Here is a 21,599-nt window from a genome sequence, read left to right as displayed (position 1 = left end):
CTCTTTTTGTTGTGCTGTTATAACATCTATTGTGTGAGGAAAAAGGAAATACACAAGCACTGTTGTGCATACAAACGTTTGACTTTGAATGTTTGCTTGGGAGACTGTTTGAGAGTGTATGCTACTGTGTTTGTGTGAACAGAATAGTGACATTTAATGCAGGCTTGTTTCAGTCTCATCTCCATTCTCTCTGCGGAGCTCTGCGGATGTGCTCTGAGAGCCCTGGAGACAGCACAGACTCTGCTGGACCTGATCCTGAACTGGACAAATCCCTCACTCTCTCCGTCACAATACAGATTGCTTGAAAGAGATATAGGTAGGTATTCAACCAAATACAATAATTCATCATTTACTCATCGTTATGAAGGTCCAAAACTGTATGACTTACAGTTTTGTGGAACACAAAAGGATAAATTTTGAGGTCTGTGCTGGTCACTCTTTTACATGCAATTACAATAAATTGGAACTTAAGTTTTAAATGTTCAATAAAGGGCACAAAAGCACCATAAACTGCACCATGCGATTCGTGTTCTATATTTTAAGTCATCTGAAGCCATACAACAGATTTGTGTGAGAAATAGACCAAAACTGAAGTCATTCAATAACAATCTTCAACTCCAGGGAGACTTTAAGTTAAGAAGGGAGTTGTACGATTCAGTTCGATTTGTGCATGAACCATTTACAAACAAATCAACCTGTTTTGTAATTATTAACTAAAACTGAAACCGACTAAAAAATGTTTTTGTTATTTGTAACAAAACTGAAATTAAATAAAAAATAAATATTTGATGAAAAACTTGAAATATGTTAATAACAAAATTTAAACTATAACTAAAACTTAAACAACTGCTACGTGTGGCGCACAAACACTACTGAATGTAACCTGAAATTAAGCAACTGACTGAAAATTTTTGATTGAAAAGTACAATTTGTTCAAGTCAGGCTTTGCTATTTCCCTCATAAATATTGAGTACAGTGCACAAGTCACTTTTGGACACATTTGGTCATATTCATGACAGTTTCATGATACTGATTATGTGGTTTTGCATCCTTTTTTGAAGCCTGAAAGATCTAGCAATCGTTCTTGATAGTTTCATGGAAAAAAGCAACCAGCATATCATTAAAATACCTCCTTTTGTGTTCCAAGAAAGATAAAAAAAAGGCATAACGACTTGGAACTACATGAAAGTGAGTAAATGAGGACAGTCTTTCATTTCTGGGTGAACAAACCCTTTAAATTGGACACTTTTTAGCAGCTTTAGAGGAGGAGAAAATTTGATGCCTCACATACATTGTTTCCAGCTATTGCTAACACACACACATATTCACACACCTGTAAATCCTGAAGGGCAGTGACATTGAGTGTGGAGAGCAGCAGGAGGGAGCAAAACCATGAGAGGATGGGGCTACGTAGCTGAGCAACCACCAATGAGATGCTCAGATGCAGCATCAAGAGAGTCAAGCCCTGCACTCCGAGGAGCCAACCAGCTGAGAGGAAGCCATACACCGTTAAGACTGTCAGTCGGAACTGTAACACAAATGCACAAGGAAAAATGATGAAACATGCAAACATTAGACGACTTCATTTGTTCTGAAATAAACTTACCTGAGGCAAAAAATAATCTGCCAATCTGGACAGCAGAGTGTGGCCAATCAAAGACCACAAGAGAGATTGCCACGCCCACTCATTCCAAAAACTCCACTCAAAATCAGTAGGGTCCTAAAACAGATACAGACAGAAAAACACATGTATACAAATGCATACGCACATAAAGGGTGTCTGTTTTGAATGTCTGTATAAAAGGAACATGATGATTGAGCGGGAAACAGGAAATTGGGCTTGGTGGGGTGCATGAGCCAAATGTGTCACCCTGATTAAAGTCACTAATATAATTACCATGTGTTCTCTCACCTTCTTAAATCCCCATATAAGGAATCCTCTCTCCAGCTGCACCTCTCTGTCCAGGCTGACCTCATGCTCTGTCAATCACACACAGGGAACACATTTCTCACACACCATACAGGAGGTATACAAAGTCCACACAGGACTATTTTGACTAACTAGAATCAGAAATGTGTTTGTGTTTATTCAACATCCACTTCATTCCCCACGCGTATAATATGGACATTACAGGATGTGAAAGTTTCAAAGCACAACTTTTGTAAAGAGATTTTCTCACCCCCATGGCATTCCAAACTTGTATTGCTGTCAAGGGAAATTTAGAAGAACCTCCACGTTGTTATTACAAGAAACGTGAACTTGACAGCCCCTGGTCCATATTAATTTTTAATGTCAGAGTGAAAACAGCTCTAACATTCGACTAAACTTCTCCTTGTTTGTCATACAGGTTTGAAAGAACATGAAGGTGGCAAAATTTTTATTTTTAGGTGAACCATCCCTTCAAATCAACTTCAAGGCACGTGTTGCGAAATGGATGACAAATTCTGAAAATTGGATCTTGTAGTTTTAGATGAAGGATAAGATCTCGTGCATATTCTCTGCACACATGCATTAACTCTCTTCTTTCTTCCCCTGCAATGCGGTGCCAGTTTGGTATTGTTTTCTCCACCCCGCCCCTATCTCTCTCCCTACATCTCTTTCTTCATCCAGTTTCTCAGGATGGACCTCTGATCACCTCGACAGACGATTTTCCTGCAGGGTGCAATGGCAGGCAAGGATCTATCCACACTATCATAAACAAGCACACTTTTTCTGGAAATGAAAGTGTACATGGAAATAGAAGTAAGACCACAGTGCCATCTGGTGGTTGCACTGTCTTGGAACACAGATTGCAAAAAGTCTTCTCATGGGCATGTTTGCTATGAAATAGACACTGACCTGAAGTCATATTTTGTATAGTGTCTTCAATATAAAAAAAAGTCAGACCAAGCTAAGCGATAATGCAAAATGCAATATTTAAGATAAATAAAAATAAACCATGTAGAACCTGTAAATAAAACTTAAGAACACTGACTGACTGATTTCCTTCAATTTCCTATTCACAAAAATATGAAATTAATGTTTTGCTTGTCATCTTAAGTATTCAGTTCAGCTTTATTCAAAATGCTTTCTCTGTCAACTATGGTGTTCTGTAAAAATGCTGTTTGTCTGATGGCTAAGATATTTAGGTTTAAGTGTATTATTTATGCAGTTTTTTTCTCTTGTGTTCCCTTTTTTGCACTTTTTGACTGGCATGTTTTGGTTGAAAGAGATAAAATGGGTGCTGTGCGGTGTTTTTTGCTGACCTGAGATCCAATCGACCCTCAAAATGACAGCACAACCTTTTCAGAGCCCTTACAGTCAGCAGTTAACACGACAGGAATGAGCACCCCCACCACCACCACACACACCACAGCGGCCCTTTTCAAACTGACACGGTATAAAGTTAAAAAAACCCTAAAATGCAGCAAAAATGACTTTTTTTTTATTAATTTTGATAACTTCATCCAAATAAATGATTCAAAAGGTATATTCATTTAATAACAATCCATATGTTTTGTTTATGTCTAGCTGACAAATTTGTAGGGTAGTGGTTGTCTAATGCTTATGCAATATCCATCTTGTTCTGTTGCAATTTTGTTGGACTTTTTCTTTTAAGTATATATTAGGTTTGGGATTTGAATCTGTTTTTCTTTGATAATTAAATATTGTGCCATTGAACCATTGCTGAGATCTCTGATTTCTGAGATCCTTTCTTTGTAAGCTGGAGAATCGCATTTTGTTCTGGGCAGACGGCAGCTCACCTTTAGAAAACCTGTGCAACTGGTAGAAAGAATAGAGATGGGAGGAGAAGGAGAGAATCCAGTATGTCATCATCTCCCATCGAGGTAGAGATACAAGCTCCCATTGTGGAGTCATGAGAACTGGACCTGCAGGTTAAGAAGATACAGACTAGCTGGTTAATTTTCAAACCTGCAATGGGTCAGTTGTCACCACATTTGGAGCGTTCCTGTTCTGCACACAACTTGATTTCCCAAATTAAGCAGCATAAGTAAGGAAACTGTACTAAAAGTAAGCTTAAACTGTATTTTAGAGGATATTACAAAAGCTGATAACAATCATGCATAATCAAATTTACAGATTATTAACATAATGATATTCTCTGTAATACGAATAAAACAACAAATACTTTTTATGAATTACTACTTTATCACCATTTCAGAACGCATTCTACAAAATACTTGATTACGTATCAAGCAATATATCAATTATATATATATATATATATATATTATGTATCAAGGAAATATGATGAGCTTGTGGTCAGTTTTCATGTCAATCAATTTCAATAGTTCAATCAGGATGTGAAGTGGAAGATTTTTTTTATTCGCTCAAACAGTCATTCACACCTTTAAACACATTAAATATTTTTTTACGCAAGCTTCCTCATTGCACTATCATATTGCAACAATTCCCGCACTATAATATTTACATATTTGTTTCAGTTACTCACACAAACCAACAGAAAAACTCTCGTGCCAGATAAACACAGCCGCGAAGCTCCACCTTATGCTTCCGAGATTTGCCACGCCCCTACAATCTGATTGGCTAACCCGACCACTACGTCCTATCACAGTATTTTAACCCCATGAGTGCCTTAATTACTTTTGGCAGGCATTTTACTGCAAATTACTGTAAGGTGTAGCTTTACAATTGATCACAAATACCTTCACTTCTCGTTACGCTAGAGAGCTGTTATTTTGGCTTTAATGAACAATGCCTCAGTATAATGCAGTGTATAACTCGTTCAGAAAAGTTTATCTTAGGTTAGGAACAAATGTAAACAAAAGGCCCACAGTATGTTTACATAAGAATTATTTACCGGTGAAAAGGGGAAACCAATAAATAACACACACATTCAAATACACAACAACACTTTCTCTCAGTCCAACTCGGAGACAGGTCAGCACACTTTGCTGAGAGGCCCAAAAAGGACAGAGACTTCCTGAAGGTGTGTGTAGGGTCTATGGTGCAATGCAGCTTATTGTCACACACACACACACACACACACACAGAGAGATGGCAGCACATTAGACTACCAATGCATGGTCTGCGTTTTGATCCAGCAGAGTGTTCCAGATATTCTATCTATCTATCTATCTATCTATCTATCTATCTATCTATCTATCTATCTATCTATCTATCTATCTATCTATCTATCTATCTATCTATCTATCTATCTATCTATCTATCTATCTATCTATCTATCTATCTATCTATCTATCTATCTGTCTGTCTGTCTGTCTGTCTTTCTGACTGTCTGTCTATCTTTCTGTCTGTCTGTCTGTCTGTCTGACTGACTGTCTGACTGTCTGACTGTCTGTCTGTCTTTCTGTCTGTCTATCTTTCTGACTGTCTGTCTGTCTGTCTGACTGTCTGTCTATCCTTCTGACTGTCTGACTGTCTGTCTATCTTTCTGACTGTCTGTCTGTCTATCTGTCTGTCTGTCTGTCTGTCTGACTGTCTGTCTGTCTATCTGTCTGTCTGACTGTCTGTCTGTCTATCTTTCTGACTGTCTGATTGTCTGTCTGTCTGTCTGACTGACTGTCTGTCTATCCTTCTGACTGTCTGTCCGTCTGTCTATCTTTCTGACTGTCTGTCTGTCTGTCTATCTGTCTGTCTGTCTGACTGTCTGTCTGTCTGTCTGTCTGTCTGTCTATCTTTCTGACTGTCTGATTGTCTGTCTGTCTGTCTGTCTATCCTTCTGACTGTCTGTCTATCTTTCTGACTGTCTGTCTGTCTATCTGTCTGTCTGACTGTCTGTCTGTCTGTCTGTCTGTCTGTTTATCTATCTATCTGTCTGTCTGTCTATCTTTCTGACTGTCTGTCTTTCTGTCTTGTCTGTCTGTCTGTCTGTCTATCTTTCTGACTATCTATCTATCTATCTATCTATCTATCTATCTATCTATCTATCTATCTATCTATCTATCTATCTATCTATCTATCTATCTATCTATCTATCTATCTATCTGTCTGTCTGACTGTCTGTCTCGAACTGCCCCTCCTCCACTAGGGGGCAGCAATAGTTTGGGGTATTTGAGAACAACATCTATGTTGCGTTTGATCCAGTTTTTGAAACCGAAAAGTGAAACCGCTTAAAAGCAAACGTCATAATAAATTAATCACTTTACCATGCGACAAAAAGACGGTTCACGTGATGATATGCAGCATGCTTTGAAACGATTTATTCACACAGAATATGTAAACAAACCCACGTTTACGCGTCTTAATCAGAAACCATTGAAAGTGTTTAATGTTCCCAATGGTTGTGTAAGTGCACTAAGACGTACAATCCAATTTTATGTAACATCCAAAACACCCAATCAATAAAGGAAATTGCAGGGTTGGGGTCGATTGTGAAAGCCAAAGTTCTTGTGACATGGTTTGTTCACAATGAAGCTGATTTAGGGGCGGTTTGTAGTGAGTTTTTCTCCAGGCGAGCGCTTTGTCAACAAGTTTCCTCCTCCCTCTCTCTTCTGAGGAATATTCACGGGCTGAGGAAACTTGCGCTAACTTCACTCCAGAGACTGAGTGGAATAATGGCTGGACGTGTGAGCATACGTTTGATGAATTCTTTGGCCAATGTTATCTTTAGGAACAAGAAATGTTTGCGCGGAAGTGTTGTGTTGATCTCACGGTCTCTGTCCAGCAGCAGCAGCAGCAGCATCAGCGCGGCTCTACCTGACCTCAGCTCGCATCTCGCTGGAAAGTCTTATGCAGATTTATATGAACTGTCAATTAGAGATCCAGAAACTTTCTGGGGATCCATTGCCAAGGAAAGGCTGGCATGGAGCAAACCTTTCGATCAAGTGACGGACTGCGATCTCTCCAGAGGGAAAATCAACTGGTTTCTTGGAGGGAAACTGAACGTCTCTGGTGAGTGTCACACATTTCTTTACTAGTATTATTGTTGATAAACCTCCACTGGCCAATTTGCTATATAAACGATTTGTTTCTATCATAACAAAAGGCTATGAGTATATTTTAACTGGTCTGAGGCGAAATACAAATATTTTCACAAGCTGCTTTGTAAATGCATAAAGAAAAACTTTCTTTATTGTCAACAGTAAGCATAGTAATTTCCTCTTACAATGATTGACAGTGAACTGTTTGGATGTACACGTGGCAAAGGATCCAGACAGAGTGGCCTTGATTTGGGAGAAAGATGAACCTGGCACAGAAGAAAGGATCACATACAGGTACATTTGTAGCGCCAGAGAAATTCACATGTGGCTCTTTACCCCACCCCCAGCACATCTTCTACTCACAGCAAGTAGTTTTAACATGTGACTCAACCTGGTTCTTTTACTCCAAGGCCCCCCTCCTCTCGGAGTCAATACTTCAAGCCCCCCACCCCCACCCCCAACCTTTTCTATTCAAAAAAATTGTATTCTAGTGTTATTACCTTTTAATTACATGTAATTATTTTTAAACTTCAACAAATTCAAGATAGACTTAAACATAGTGTTCTATATTTGCAAAAATACTTCACTGCAGATATTCTTTACAACTTAAAAGTACTTAAAAGTATGTGAAGCTAGATTATACAGTAACTACAGCTCAAGTCAACCTGTCAAAAAAGACCAGAGGGAGATGGCAAAGGACTGCATATAGCCACTATACGGATCTATTCAGAATAACTAAACACCCCAAAATACAAATGAAAAATGAAACCATTCTAAATGTGTGGAAATTCAGCGGCTCGATACCATCAGTCAACAGCCAGGTCCTCTGTCAGAACAAGCTTTTTGGAGCGTCTGATAACCATATGTACATAAACACCACTGATCCTCACAAACTTCTCCGAAACACACGGCAAGCATCCGTTATGAAAAACTCGCTGTACATTAATTTTGACAGCAATGTGAATATACTGAACTGTGTTCAAGCAGAAGTACGATGTTTTAGATGTTCCAAGAGCGCACATACACGGTTTGTTTGCGCATCAATAATAACAGATAAACGCATGCCTAATGCACGACTCCTGTATGGTACTATAATCGTCTTTACCTAGATTACAATCGTCATTCATCAAAACCTTGCTAGTACAACACTGGCTTCTTTTAGCCAACCGAGAGCTGTAGTTTGTGTATCATATGCTCATGCAGTGGTCGGGTGTTTTGAGACACTGTTCAGTCTGTATTTCACACAGCGCGTTGAGAAACGAATTGAGCTGCTCCGAAACACAGAATAATATCACAGAATACGTACAAGAGAGGTGGTGCTGTTATTTTTCTTTTTCATTTTTAATTTCTTTAACATGTTAATCATAAAATTTGTGAATTGAATAAAAATATACTTTTAGTCTTAAGTTATCTCGTGCACCCCCCCCCCCCCCCCCCCCCCCCCCCAGTGCCCCCGGTTGAGAACCACTGCTTTAAACTAACCACTATTACTACTTGTTTTTCAATATTTCTGTTTAGTTTAAATATAATATTTATTTAAGTTTTAGTCATTTTTGTATGTCATATTATGTCAGTCAGTTATGTCATTTCTAATTTGTTTATTTTTGGATTTAATATTTATATTTTATTTATTCAATTATTTATTTCAGTTAATGAAAAATGTTTTAATAGTTTCTGTTAACAATAACAGCAATGCAAGTTATTGTTCCAGTGGTATTGAGATAAATAGCACATTTTTCTAATTAATTCTGCTCACATACAGCACTTCTAGGATAGTATGTTTATGCTCATTACCTTATAATGCTCGCCTAAAGTTAATCTTTAAAAACATGAATAATTTAATAACACTGTGAAATGTAATCTCAAATAATATTGAATATTTTCATGCTGTCCTTTATAATGCTGTGACAGATTAGAAATCTTGGCCGTGCTGGGATTGACACGGTTAGCATGTAATATGAGAGCACGCTACTGCAGACTTTAGGGGGAATTCCTTCACATGCACTTTCTTATGGAGAACAAAGGGAGGTTTTGTGGGTCCTCTGATGGAATGTGTGTCGCCCCGTTCTCTAGTGCTTGAAATAAAAATTTAATATTCCTGGCTGCAGTTCAGATCATTGCTGTTAACGGAAGGCTAAATATTTACAGGATCTACTGTCCGCACTATTACCAAAACACAAGAGTCACCTCTGATCTAGCCTGCGCACTGAACCTTGAAAATGAGCTGTTTCTCATCTTTTATTGCGGAGATGTGCAGATTAGTTTCCCAGTATCTCTTGTTCTAGGTCAGATAGGAATCATGTGAGGGTGTTTTGTGAAGAAGTAGTCAGATTGCACAATCAGTCATGTGTGTAAATGATGACACCGTTAGCAGCATACATGTACACATCGCTTTCCTGCTTTCCACTGGGGAACAGGAAGTTAAAAGACATCACTGCGCATTAGTATGAAAGTGAAAGCGTTTTGTCCCTGATCTCACAACCATATGGTGGCGATCAAGAAATGCTTGAGGCCTGACGAAGAGGTCTTTGCTCAGACATGTGTCTGTTTCTCATCTATGACCCTAGATCCTTTGAATCAAGATTAACAGTTTCCTCAGATGCAATCAGGCATAATAATATTTTCATTAGGCCAAAAAAAGCTTGCCAGTATTATAGTAGAAATACACTATTAAACTACACCCCATAAATGCCGGTTTGGTGCATTATGACCAATTGACCTCAGTGTTTCCGTGCATGTTTGCTTCAATTACACACTTGAACCACTTAAAAATTTAACTATCATAGATTTCCTTTCCCACCCGCATGATAGCTTCTGTTACTCAGCTGTATGTTTATATCTGTAAATATTCAAATCTCAGGGAGCTTCTGGAGATGACCTGTCGCCTTGCCAACACTTTAAAGAGTTATGGCGTCCAGAAGGGAGAGCGGGTGGTCATCTACATGCCTGTGTCTCCTATGGCAGTAGCAGCCATGTTGGCCTGTGCCCGAATCGGTGCCGTACACACTGTGGTGTTTGCAGGGTTCAGCTCAGAGGCTCTGGCTGGCAGAATTCAGGATGGTGAGTAAAATAATGCTGTTCTGTCATAAAGTCTGTCTGTCTCAGCAGCTGGAAAGTAGTTTTTAATTAGAGTGGTACTACAAAAAATAATGATGATGTTTTTAAATGAACAAAATGTACACAATAATTCAACCTGAGGTCAGTTACACTGCCTACATTTCTCAGGCCCGGCGCCAGAGAGGGGCAGGGGGGCCCCTTTGCCCCCCACGGACATCCCTCCAGACCGAGGGGGATGGCCGGACTTTAGATTAACATGTATAATAGTCTAGCTCATATTGTAAAATAGTCTACCTGATGGCTTTTAGATGGAAAAGCTGCCCATAACTCCTGATCTATGATCTGTTTTCTTCGTAATAATAGCATAATGAAATAGATTTGGCAAACAATCCAGTGTATCTGCCCTTCTGCTCTGGAATGTAAATGATTTTACAATGCAGTTTTGCAGAGGGGAGCAAAGTAGCCACTCGCAGACATGTTTGTTGATTTCTACAACACAATAGCCAGTCAGAGGAGTTTAGGTTGGAAACCACACACTCACCACTTTTTGTCCAGCGCCGAGTTCTATCATGCTCGTAACATGCTCGTAAAAAAAATGTAAAGTTTCATTGTGTGGTCACATTCATTGGTTAAAACGGAACTTTGTAAGAATGAGTGACAGTTTTTAATACATTTAAAGGGAGCGCTCCTTGCATGCTGTATACGATAATATATTCAGAATTTAAATTAAACTTGTGTTTTTCATGCTTGGCAAGTGGTCACGTATGACACAGAGATAGCTAACTGCTACACTATATAGATGAAGATAATAATTTCAGAAACACAGAGTGATGTGAATCTGCAACCAAGCCTGGTCTAAACGCAGGATTTAGGTAAGGAAACGGTTATTAATTATTTGTATTGGCTGCCCTGCCAAATCATGCACCTGCTTGCTTTTGTGAACGTATTGTTGCGACACGTCAGAGAGATTTGGATACATTTGCAGCTTTATTGAGAATAGTCAGGCAGTACAGGGGCAAACACCAGCGGGCAGAACAGCAGAGGCGAAACAGAGACAGAGTCGAGAATCAGGCGAGAGATCAGGGCAGGCAGCAAACAAACACAGTCCAGTAGAAACAAACCGGGTCGGGGCAGGCAGCAAAACAATCAGAGTAACGAGAGAACAGTCCAAGATCAAACCAAGAAAACAAACACGGGTAGACCGCTCAGAAATGATGGCCGGGGCAAATCAAGACTTCGCAAAGAGTCTGAGTGAGTGTGTGGCTTATATGTGTGTGTGTAAATGAGGTGCAGGTGTGGGGGGCGTGATCAGTCCCAGGTATGAGGGATGATGGGAAATGTAGTCCAAATGGCAACTGACCCATATTCAGGTGACAGTTCCCTCTGGTGGAGTGGAGGATGAGGTACGGGAGCCTCCTCTGTAACACGTATATGCTTTAATAACAAATAATTGTAACATTTTACAATAAAGTTCCATTAATGTTAGTTAATGTATTAAAGTGTATTAAAGTGTTAGTTAATTATTGTAAAGTGTTACCCAAATAATGCATTGTGAGAGTTTAAACCAACCCCCACCCCCCGATTCGGCCGCCAAAGAAATATAAAAGCCCCCCTAAGTTGTGCGTCCTGGCGCTGGGCCTGGTTGAAAAGTTTGGGGTTGTGTTTTTTTTTTTTTAAGAAAATGTGACACTGAAGACTGGAGTAATTACATTTTAATAATAATAATATGTAATAATATGCTAGTAAACAGGATCAAAACCTTAAACCAAAATGTGTTCTTGTCTTAGGACAACTATGATGAACTTTTTTTGATCCACTTCAAATGTTGACTACTATATTTCACAATTTCACTGTTTTTAACTGTATTTATGTAGATTTCTATGGAAATGTAATGGTGACGTCAGTCAAGTCACTTCAGTGGCAGAGCAAGTTATTATAGTTTTGTGAAAGATTATGAAGACTTTGTACAATAAGACACATTTAAATTGTATTTAAAACGTAAATATGGTCAATTTAGTTTCTTGTTGACTATTAATTGTAACTACAAGGTTTAAAGTCCTCTGCTGGTTATTAAATTCTAGTAAAGTTCTTGTATACTTTCCAGGAATGCTAAGCTTGACAAGAGTGAAGTGTGTTTCCATGTTGTGTTGTGTACATACTAAATTAGGGAAAGCTAGCTAGGTAAACAAAAACCCTGTGCATTTTGGGATATGTGTGTGTATGTGATGCTCAGGACAGAGATAAGTTTCAGAGGGCGTTTGTTCTTAGTGAGGCCTTTCTTTATCTTATTTAATACAGCAGACACTGAGCAGATGTTTCTTTCTGGTCTTATTATGAATAAATAACATCCAGTGACAGTGGTTCGGTTGAGACAGGTTTCTTAAAATAAAGTTAATTTATCAAATGCGTTCTTTAAAAATTACCTAAAATGAAGTGTTTACACATGCAGAGCCATCATGTCTAAATTTAGCTCCGAGTGTTAGCAAGTACAGCTATTGTATATTGTCTGGTTAGTGTCAGTTTCATTTTTTTCTCTCTCTTCCATTCACACAGCCCAGTGCAATTTTGTCATCACATGCAACCAAGCTGTGAGGGGCAGCCGTGTCTTCGATTTGAAGTGCACGGTGGATAAAGCAGTGAAGAGCTGTCCGTCTGTCCGCCATGTGTTTGTGGCCAATAGAACTAACAATAACGTGCCGATGGGAAAACTGGACATTTCATTAGATGAGGTAAATCACACAACAATGACCTTAAGTTCAGTGTACAGATTAGAAAGCCAAATTCAAATTTTCATTATTATTTGGGTTTTATATACCTCTGCCAAGACCGGCCATAAGCATGATCTGCAACAAAGAAGAATAAGTAGGATGTTAAAAGTGTTTACATTCACCCAAGCATCAACTGTTTCCAAGTGTTTTATATCTGTGCAACCAGACGCTTTCTGCTAGGTTTACACTTCGTATGCTTTATCTATCAGAAACAGGGTTTTTACAAATTTTTGTAATGGTTTGTGAAGTGGAGAATATACCTAATTAGGGCACAAAACTAGGAGTATAGTTCTGTTTCTAGTTATTGTTTGAGTAGTTGGTGCACAGTCTGCCTTGTTTTGTCTTGCCAGAATTGCCTGTGTTTGCCTGTCTCTATAATGATGTTCTCCCACTCTGTACAAGGGCAGGAATTTCCTTGTCTAGAATTGGTCATAGTGGTCACATGTCGGACAGTTTGGTAGTGTACTATTTGTAGGTACAGTTCAAGGAAATACTAAAAAGAACAGAAAAAATGAATGTGCAGAAAAGCTGCTCTGGACCCCTGTAAACTCTCCCTATGCGGTTAAAATAGGCTTTAGAGTTACGTTTTAGGATTAATGTTTTGGTTGCAGGGTAAATATCACGTTTAATCTTATTATTTGCAGAAAACACATTAGTCTTCAACATTAAAAGTGGCAAAACAAGCGGAAAATCCATTTAGACTAAACAAAGATTATTATTCAATTACAAAAAAGATCAAATAAAATACAATAACAATGAAGTGAATAACTGAATGTTAACCCTTTTATACCTGCATGGAAGCAGACAGTGACTGAACAGAAACTCATGTTAGATATCCAGGTGATTGTTGAATCTATATTGCATTTGAGAGATTATTATTTCAGTACTGAAGAACACCAAATGCATTTACAGTCACAGCTGCATGTGAGGGTGTGGAATGTTGTTTTTCCTGCTGTGTGCAACATCCATATCAAATAGATCCTCTTGTCACATCGACACAAGCCCACCGCAATCATGAAAAACATAACACCTCATCCTCCCCCTACTGAGCTAATCTTTAAATATGATTTTGCATTTTAACTGTATGATTAAAACAGTGTAAAAAGTAGTCAACAATGTATTCTATAATTAGTATGCAATATATGATGATTAATGCCAAGCAACTACTTTTAAATGTATTAAATTAAAAATGTATTTCAATTGCAAATTACTTCATTAGTATGACATTTACATTTACATTTATCTGACGCTTTTATCCAAAGCGACTTACAATTGCTATATATGTCAGAGGTCGCACGCCTCTGGAGCAACTAGGGGTTAAGTGTCTTGCTCAGGGACACATTGGTGTCTCACAGTGGATTCGAACCCGGGTCTCTCACACCAAAGGCATGTGTTTTATCCACTGCGCCATCACCACCCGATTAGCTATATATATTATTGTATGATAGCTATATATATTATATTTGCCAATTATACAGTAATACACAATAAAAACAGTAAAAAATAATAACATATGGTGCTGATAATGTAAATAAAAATCAATGTACTTTTTCTGTCTGTGTAAGGTGATGGTGGGACAGTCTCCAGTGTGTGCTCCAGAGCCCATGGACAGCGAGGAGATGCTGTTCATGCTGTATACCTCAGGCAGTACGGGTAAACCCAAGGGCATCGTGCACACACAGGCCGGTTACCTGCTCTACGCTTCCCTCACACATCAGGTGTGTCTCAGTGCTTCTCTGATCACATAGAAGCTGTCACACACACACACACACACACACATATACACACACACACACACACACACACACACACACACAGAGCTCATTCTAATATGGTGGTTTGGTTATTTTAATCTTTAAATGGTAATAATATTGTACAGTATTACTATTTTTACAGTATTTTTGATCAAATAAATGTAGTCATTCTTTCAAAAATGCATTCCAGACATTTGACTGGTAGTATATATATGATATAATATGATGTGTAGCGGTATGATTTGTCTGTTGTTGCAGTATGTGTTTGACTACACACCTGGAGATGTGTTTGGCTGTGTTGCTGACATCGGTTGGATTACAGGTCACAGTTATGTGGTGTACGGACCACTGTGTAACGGAGCCACATCTGTTCTGTTTGAGAGCACACCTGTGTACCCCAATCCAGGTGAATTTCAAGAGAAATTATCAATACTAATGATCCATGCAGTATGTATAATACACACACTCTATCTCTTTTTTAGTTTCAATTTCACTTTTAGTTTAGCGGTTTATCGGCATGATAAATGGTTTGCATTTGTATTGCCAAAGCATTGCAGCTTATCTGCAGATAATGTCTTTTCTATTTAACTTGAATTAAATTTAGTTAAATGGAAAAAAAACATTTCAAATGCACCACATCCTGTTTAATTCTTTTTAATGGAGTGTTTTAGAGACACAGCTATTCATGTTCCTCCTCTCAATCCATTCTGATAGAGGTGATGACCCCTCTAGATCATGTCAGATAGTGTTACTGTCCCTCCCAGCCCTTCAAAGTGAATCAACTTCTTTTGCTCAGTTTTTAGATAAAATCATGTGACACATTAACCTGTGTAGCAAGTCTTATCTGCCTTTATCAGTGCATTTTAATGGAAATGAGCCTTCATAAGTGGCCGTAAAGCAGTGTGCTCTTTACAGTGTGACCTCTACGGTAAACATTTCCTCTGATGTTCTCTTAATAAAACCTGGTTTTCAAAATCTGATATCTATTCTGAAATGCTTTTGTGTAATGATCATAGTCATAATTATTGTTGATGCTCATATTTATGTTTAACATTTTTTTTAGGTTCTGTTTAAGTGCTATTTTGTAAATTTTTGTGCTATTTTTAAGTGCTGTTTGTAAATCAGAGTCTTCATTATCTTTGTCTTTACTGTTGAATATGTTTTGTGTCTGTTTTTAGGTCGTTACTGGGAGACAGTTCAGAGGTTAAGGATAAATCAGTTTTATGGAGCTCCTACTGCCATCAGATTACTCCTGAAATATGAGGAAAACTGGGTGAAGAAATATGACAGGTCTTCACTGAAGACACTTGCATCTGGTGAGACTACAGAGGTTAAGTAAATAAATAAATTCAAATGAATATAGTACAGCTATTGTAATGTTTGTTTTTGGAGGTATATTATATTACATTTTTGGTATAGTACCACTGCCATTGCGGGGTAAGTAAGATAAAAAAACAACACTTGTATTTGCAAGGATGCATTAAATTGATCAAAAGTGAAAAATACATTTATAATTTTACAAAAAATTCAATTTGCTGTTCTTTTTAACTTTGTATTCACCAAAGAATTCTAAAAATGTATTATGGTTTCCACAAAAAAAATTAAGCATCACAACTATTTTTGAAATGGATAATAATAAGAAATGTTTCTTGAGCATCAAATCAGCATATTCAAATGATTTCTGAATGATCACGTGACACTGAAGACTGCAGTAATGGCTGCTGAAAATTCTGCTTTGCTAACACAGGAATAAATTAAAGTTTGTTTAAATTGTAATACTCCACATTTTTTATCAAATAAATGCAGGCTCGGTGAGTATAAGATACACAAACTTTTGAAGGGTAATGTATAATAAACACATTCCCATTTTGTCTACAATTGCCTACTTTATTACTTGTCACTATCCTTAGTTTTTCCACACATCAAACAAAACTAAAATTGACCTGTTATCAAATATATCGTTTCAATGTGAATTGTAGCAACTGTTTGTGAAAGTCTGTGTGCCTTTTTAGCAATGTATTACGACTTAACCCCAGGTTGCTTCGTGGGGACTGTTTCTGTCTTAAGAGGGATAAGTGCATTGCAAGGGCACAATGGGGAAGGGGAACTAATCAGCTCTTCGGTGTAAGGGTCACTCTTTTCAGGTGTTGAACCGAAGCCCTTTGTGTTACCAGCCCAGATATTGTACTTCCACCACCCTGGTAGAGTCAGCTCTGCATGGCCGAGAGTTCAGCAACCGTTACAATTTAGCCTGCTCACTCTGGATGATTTTGAATGAGTCTAGTCACAGCCTTTGAGATCAACAATGGAAAATCTGACTTTGTGCCAAACATCAAGGACACTAGATTGTATGCGCAGCCAGTCTGTGTTTTGTTTGGCCCTTTAGTACCTGTCAGTTCCACTTGAAAAGATAGTGCTAAGATTTCCTTGAATTGCCTAGTCACTCAATCATATCAACTTAGAGACAAGTTTTTAAGTGTAGTGTTTTGGTAGATGCATTTGTCTATAATGACCATGTGAATGTGTGATCTGTTGGCAGTTGGAGAGCCCATTAATCACGAGGCATGGGAATGGTTCCATAATGTGGTCGGGGATGGACGGTGCCCTCTGGTGGACACATGGTGGCAGACAGGTAAAATGCACTCTGTACAAGACTGTCACTCGCTGCATCTGTTCTTGTCTGTATATCGTACCCTTAATCCTTAGACTGGCAGCATTGATGGGATGATTTACACCATGTGTGACGTTATTCTGAAATAAATAGATAATTCACCAGGCTCTCTCTCTTCAGAAACTGGTGGTGTGTGTATCGCTCCACTCCCAGCTGAACCGGGAGCAGAGATCCGGCCTGCCATGGCTATGAGACCCTTTTTTGGCATCCAGCCGGCACTACTCGGGGAGAAGGTGATCTATACTTGTTTATTTGTGTCCTGACTCACTGCTTGATCACTTGTTTTTAAGGAACATGGGATGTATTTATAGCTGGTTAAATTCATCAGCAACGCAATAATATAAAAACATGTCCACCTCAAAGTAAAAAATGTCAAATATAATTGTAAGCCACACAAAAATTCAAAACTGTCAGATATGAAGTGACAATGTGAGATATAAAGTGAAAATTGCAAGAAATAAAAAGTGACAATTGTGAGATAAAGTCATATTTGTGAGATATAAAGCCCCAGTTGTAAGGTATAGTAATATTCTGAAAAATAAAGTTATAATAGTGAAAAAAGTCATGATTGTGAGGAATGAAGTTGCAGTTGTGAGATATCATAATAATCTAAAATATAAAGTTAAAATTGTAAAATAAAAATTCATAGTTGTGGGAAATAAAGTTGCAATTGTAAGATATAGTCATAACCTGAAATAAAGTTAAAGTTGTAAAATAAGTCATAATTATTAGAAATAAAAGTACAACCATGAGATATAGTGATCTGAAATCAAAAGTAATAATTATGTGACGTGAGAAATCACTATCATGATATATGTATTTTGGATTAATTGCAGAGTTTTGATCAATTGGCTGGAAGACCTGCATATAATATATATATATAATATATATAAAATGTCCCAGTGTGATATATAAAGTTACAATTGTGAAACTCATTGTGAAATACAAAGTCAATTATGGCAAATTAGTTCTAATTAGCTCTTTACTTCCTGGTTTTTCTAGTGTAGTTAACAACTGTTCTAGATAATTGCTAACAGACTGTCCTAATCAGACCTAAACATGGGTTTTATTTGTCTTTTGCTCCGCCTGGCTCTGCCTGGATCCATGCATCCATCCTCCTGCTGTGATTAAAGAAAGCTTTGTGTTACAGACAGTGATGAACTTTGAGCCCTCAAATTCTCTACTGCAGCTGAAAAAAAAAAAAAAGTAAGGATGCATGCTGGAGCATGTCCAATCTCCTCTGAGACGCTCTTTTGTTACGCTCTGGGGCTATTCAGAGAGAGTTTCACCCCCTCCTATTAAGATCAACCGAGGAGAGACCGGACCTCTCAGTGCACATGCTTTTAGTTATGTAGAATAATCAATTTTGCTTCATCAACAGGGACAGATAATAACAGGAAATGATGTCAGTGGAGCTCTGTGCATCAGCCAGCCTTGGCCTGGAATGGCCAGAACCATATTTGGAGACCACCAGAGATTCGTGGATGCATATTTTAAACCGTACCAAGGTGAGCAAAACCCCAGAGGCTCTTGAAGCTCCTTCTTGCTATGAAAGTTATGAAAAAGAAAAGTTTGGATACTTGTTGAATTATTCAACTGTTCTTTTTGACTTCGACTTCAAAGCGAGGGCATGAGAGGAATGTTAGCAAGTCCTAGTTGGGAAATGTCAAAATAATCTGTTTGGATTTTTCAAACATGCCTTATTTTGTTGTAGATTGCACTTGAATAACTCCATTTACATTTTTACTTCATAAAAAGTTTGAAATCAAAGTTAACAATCAGAGGTATAAGCTGTTATTAAGGTGTTAACTGTCATAGGTCAGTATTTTACGGGTGATGGGGCGTTCCGCACTGAAGACGGTTACTACCAGATCACAGGACGAATGGATGACGTCATTAATATCAGTGGGCATCGGCTGGGCACAGCTGAGATAGAAGATGCACTGGTGAGACCCTAAGTTCATTTATCACAAGCAGCATAATTCAGTATTCATGAGGCCAGCACCTTCTTTCAAATCATTTGAAACCCAACATTACAATAATTGGGCAAATTAATCTGACCTTATCCCAAACATAATTTTTGGTCTATAGAGTCTGTTTTTACAGAGCTGTGCAAATACAATACTGTTTAAAAGTTAGGGGTCAGTAAGAGTTTTTTTTTTTGAAATTCAATTCAGAAATGACTAAATACATTTATAATTTTGAAAAAGATTTCTATTTCAAATTGTGTAAAATCGATTAATCACATCTAAACATTTGTGTTTACATAATGTGTGTGTATATATATATATATATATATATATATATTTAAATACATAAAACAATGACATAAATAAATAAATACATAAAATTTAAATACATAAATATACATGTATTTATATTTAATATAAATTATATGAATATAAATTTCATATAATTATATATATATATATATATATATATATATATATATAAAAGATTAAGCAGCACTACTATTTTTTTACATTAATAATAATAAGAAATGTTATAATGATGACTGGAGTAACAGCTGCTGAAAATTCAGCTTTGCATCACAGGAATAAATTACTATAAAATAAAATAAAATAGTTATATTTTGAAATGTTATTGCAATTAGAAATCGCTGTTTACTGTTTTGCCTTTTTTTTTTTTGATCAAACAAATGCAGCCTTGGTGAGCATAAGAGACTTTTTTCAAAAACATTAAAATATCTTACTGACCACAAACTTCTGAATGTTAGTGTAGAAATCAAACTTTCGGTTGACTGTGTGCGTTTCTCTGTTGTCAGGATGAACATCCAGATGTTCCTGAGACCGCAGTGATCGGAATTCCCCATGAGATCAAAGGAGAAGGTAAGACCCCTGACAAGCCCTCAATTTGTTCTTCATCTCACTTTTTTCATTCATGAGCCATCTGGAACAATCCCAGCAGCCAGAGACCTTTTGACCCCTTCCAGTGTGTGCGTTACAACACCCTTGTTCATTGTGAAAACAACGTAAAAATAAATAGAGGCATAATTGAGCGTCACAAAATCAGGCATTCAGATTTAAATTTGCCAAATGTTTACATGTTTCTCACTTTACTTTCCTGTCTTTCTCTTTCACCAGTTCCATTTGCATTTGTGGTTTTAAAAGAGTCTGCTACTGAGAACCATGCTGTTGTGGAAGTCCTGAGACACCTAGTGGCTACAAAAATAGCTAAATATGCTGTCCCAGATCATTTCCTGGTAAAGTCATTGACTTTTTTTATTGAGCCTTGTTTTACAGTGTTAACTCTTGATTTGTATTAGTCTTATATCATTTACAAAGAAGTATTATGACTGATCACAGGATTTATTTTTGTTTTAAAATCACTGTCAGTGCAATTGTGTTAGAGATTTGTTTTGCCAGCTATTAAAGCATCTCTTCTCTCTTCTCTCTTCTTTAAGGTTGTGAAGCGACTTCCTAAAACACGCTCTGGAAAAATCATGAGGAGAATCTTGCGGAAGGTTGCCATGCAGGACACGAGCAACCTGGGGGACGTCTCCACACTGGACGACCCCTCTGTCGTTTCAGAGATCATTGAGGCCCATAAACGTTACAGAAGCCATGCAGCTAAGAAATAGAAAAAGACTGTTGGGATGTTGAAACGTTTATTTTGAGGAACTATGAATACAAAACTGTGATGACAGGAAATCATGTAAATGTGAGTGTATCGTGTTAGGAACACAGAAGGCATAAATTGCAGGTTAAATGCTCTCATATGTAGTAAAACTTGATCATGAATCCCACCTGAACTGGATATGAGCCCCTCCGTAAGACTGTTAGGTGTCATTGAAGGTTTGTACAACTTGGACAAACCTCTTTTAAAACATTAATTATGAAGCATTTTGCACAGTTTTCTTCTTGTAGCCAGAGACTAGGTGAGATTTGCTTTGTAACATCAGTATTTTTTGCTTAAGAGATGATTTTATTTTTAAGGTGCTCTATCAGTGCGTGTTCTGGTAAATCTCACCTCTCTGATATTGTCTTTTTTGCTTCTTTGAATTCTCCTTTTATGCCATAATTTCCTCAAGATGAACATGATATGACTGTGGTTAATGTTTTAATCAATATCACTATATAATTATGACTTGAAGCTAATTCTTAGAATTTTCATTTTCTAAGAATAAAAATATCTATTTTGAACATTAAAAATGTTTACAAATGATAAAATGGTTTTGTCCGGCTGTGTGATCTATCTATCTATCTATCTATCTATCTATCTATCTATCTATCTATCTATCTATCTATCTATCTATCTATCTATCTATCTATCTATCTATCTATCTATCTATCTATCTATCTATCTATCTATCTATCTATCTATCTATCTATCTATCTATCTATCTGTCTGTCTGTCTGTCTGTCTATCTATCTATCTATCTATCTATCTATCTATCTATCTATCTATCTATCTATCTATCTA

General features: G+C 37.4%; 2 protein-coding genes across 3 annotated transcripts in view; one reads left to right on the top strand and one right to left on the bottom strand.

Annotated features, from left to right (window-relative positions):
- The window catches only part of hhat (hedgehog acyltransferase), a 31,483-nt gene extending 26,959 nt beyond the window's left edge, over nt 1–4,524 (bottom strand). The window contains exons 1-5 of one of the 2 annotated variants that reach the window (XM_079386810.1): nt 4,455–4,524; nt 3,745–3,870; nt 1,913–1,980; nt 1,607–1,720; nt 1,334–1,528 (exon numbers count right to left, since the gene is read on the bottom strand). In XM_079386810.1, coding sequence (XP_079242936.1) covers nt 1,334–1,528; nt 1,607–1,720; nt 1,913–1,980; nt 3,745–3,859 — 492 coding nt within the window. In that variant the 5' untranslated portion in view covers nt 3,860–3,870; nt 4,455–4,524. The remainder of the gene's footprint in view (nt 1–1,333; nt 1,529–1,606; nt 1,721–1,912; nt 1,981–3,744; nt 3,871–4,454) is intronic. The other variant, XM_079386811.1, reaches the window with a different exon arrangement.
- A 1,835-nt stretch (nt 4,525–6,359) lies between these two features.
- LOC306850004 (acetyl-coenzyme A synthetase 2-like, mitochondrial) lies at nt 6,360–21,342 on the top strand. The gene is made up of 14 exons (XM_079385410.1): nt 6,360–6,877; nt 7,104–7,200; nt 9,767–9,966; nt 12,517–12,692; nt 14,297–14,449; nt 14,744–14,891; nt 15,664–15,801; nt 17,025–17,117; nt 17,277–17,389; nt 18,538–18,664; nt 18,975–19,102; nt 19,942–20,005; nt 20,261–20,379; nt 20,581–21,342. Exons 1-14 carry the CDS (start codon nt 6,541–6,543, stop codon nt 20,755–20,757), a joined length of 2,070 nt encoding a protein of 689 aa, XP_079241536.1. The 5' UTR covers nt 6,360–6,540; the 3' UTR covers nt 20,758–21,342.
- The last annotated feature ends 257 nt before the right edge of the window (nt 21,343–21,599 follow it).

The sequence above is a fragment of the Barbus barbus genome, assembly GCF_936440315.1.
Source record: "Barbus barbus genome assembly, chromosome: 30".
In the NCBI taxonomy this organism is placed as follows: Eukaryota; Metazoa; Chordata; class Actinopteri; order Cypriniformes; family Cyprinidae; genus Barbus; species Barbus barbus.
This window is presented reverse-complemented; position numbering and strand designations above follow the sequence as displayed.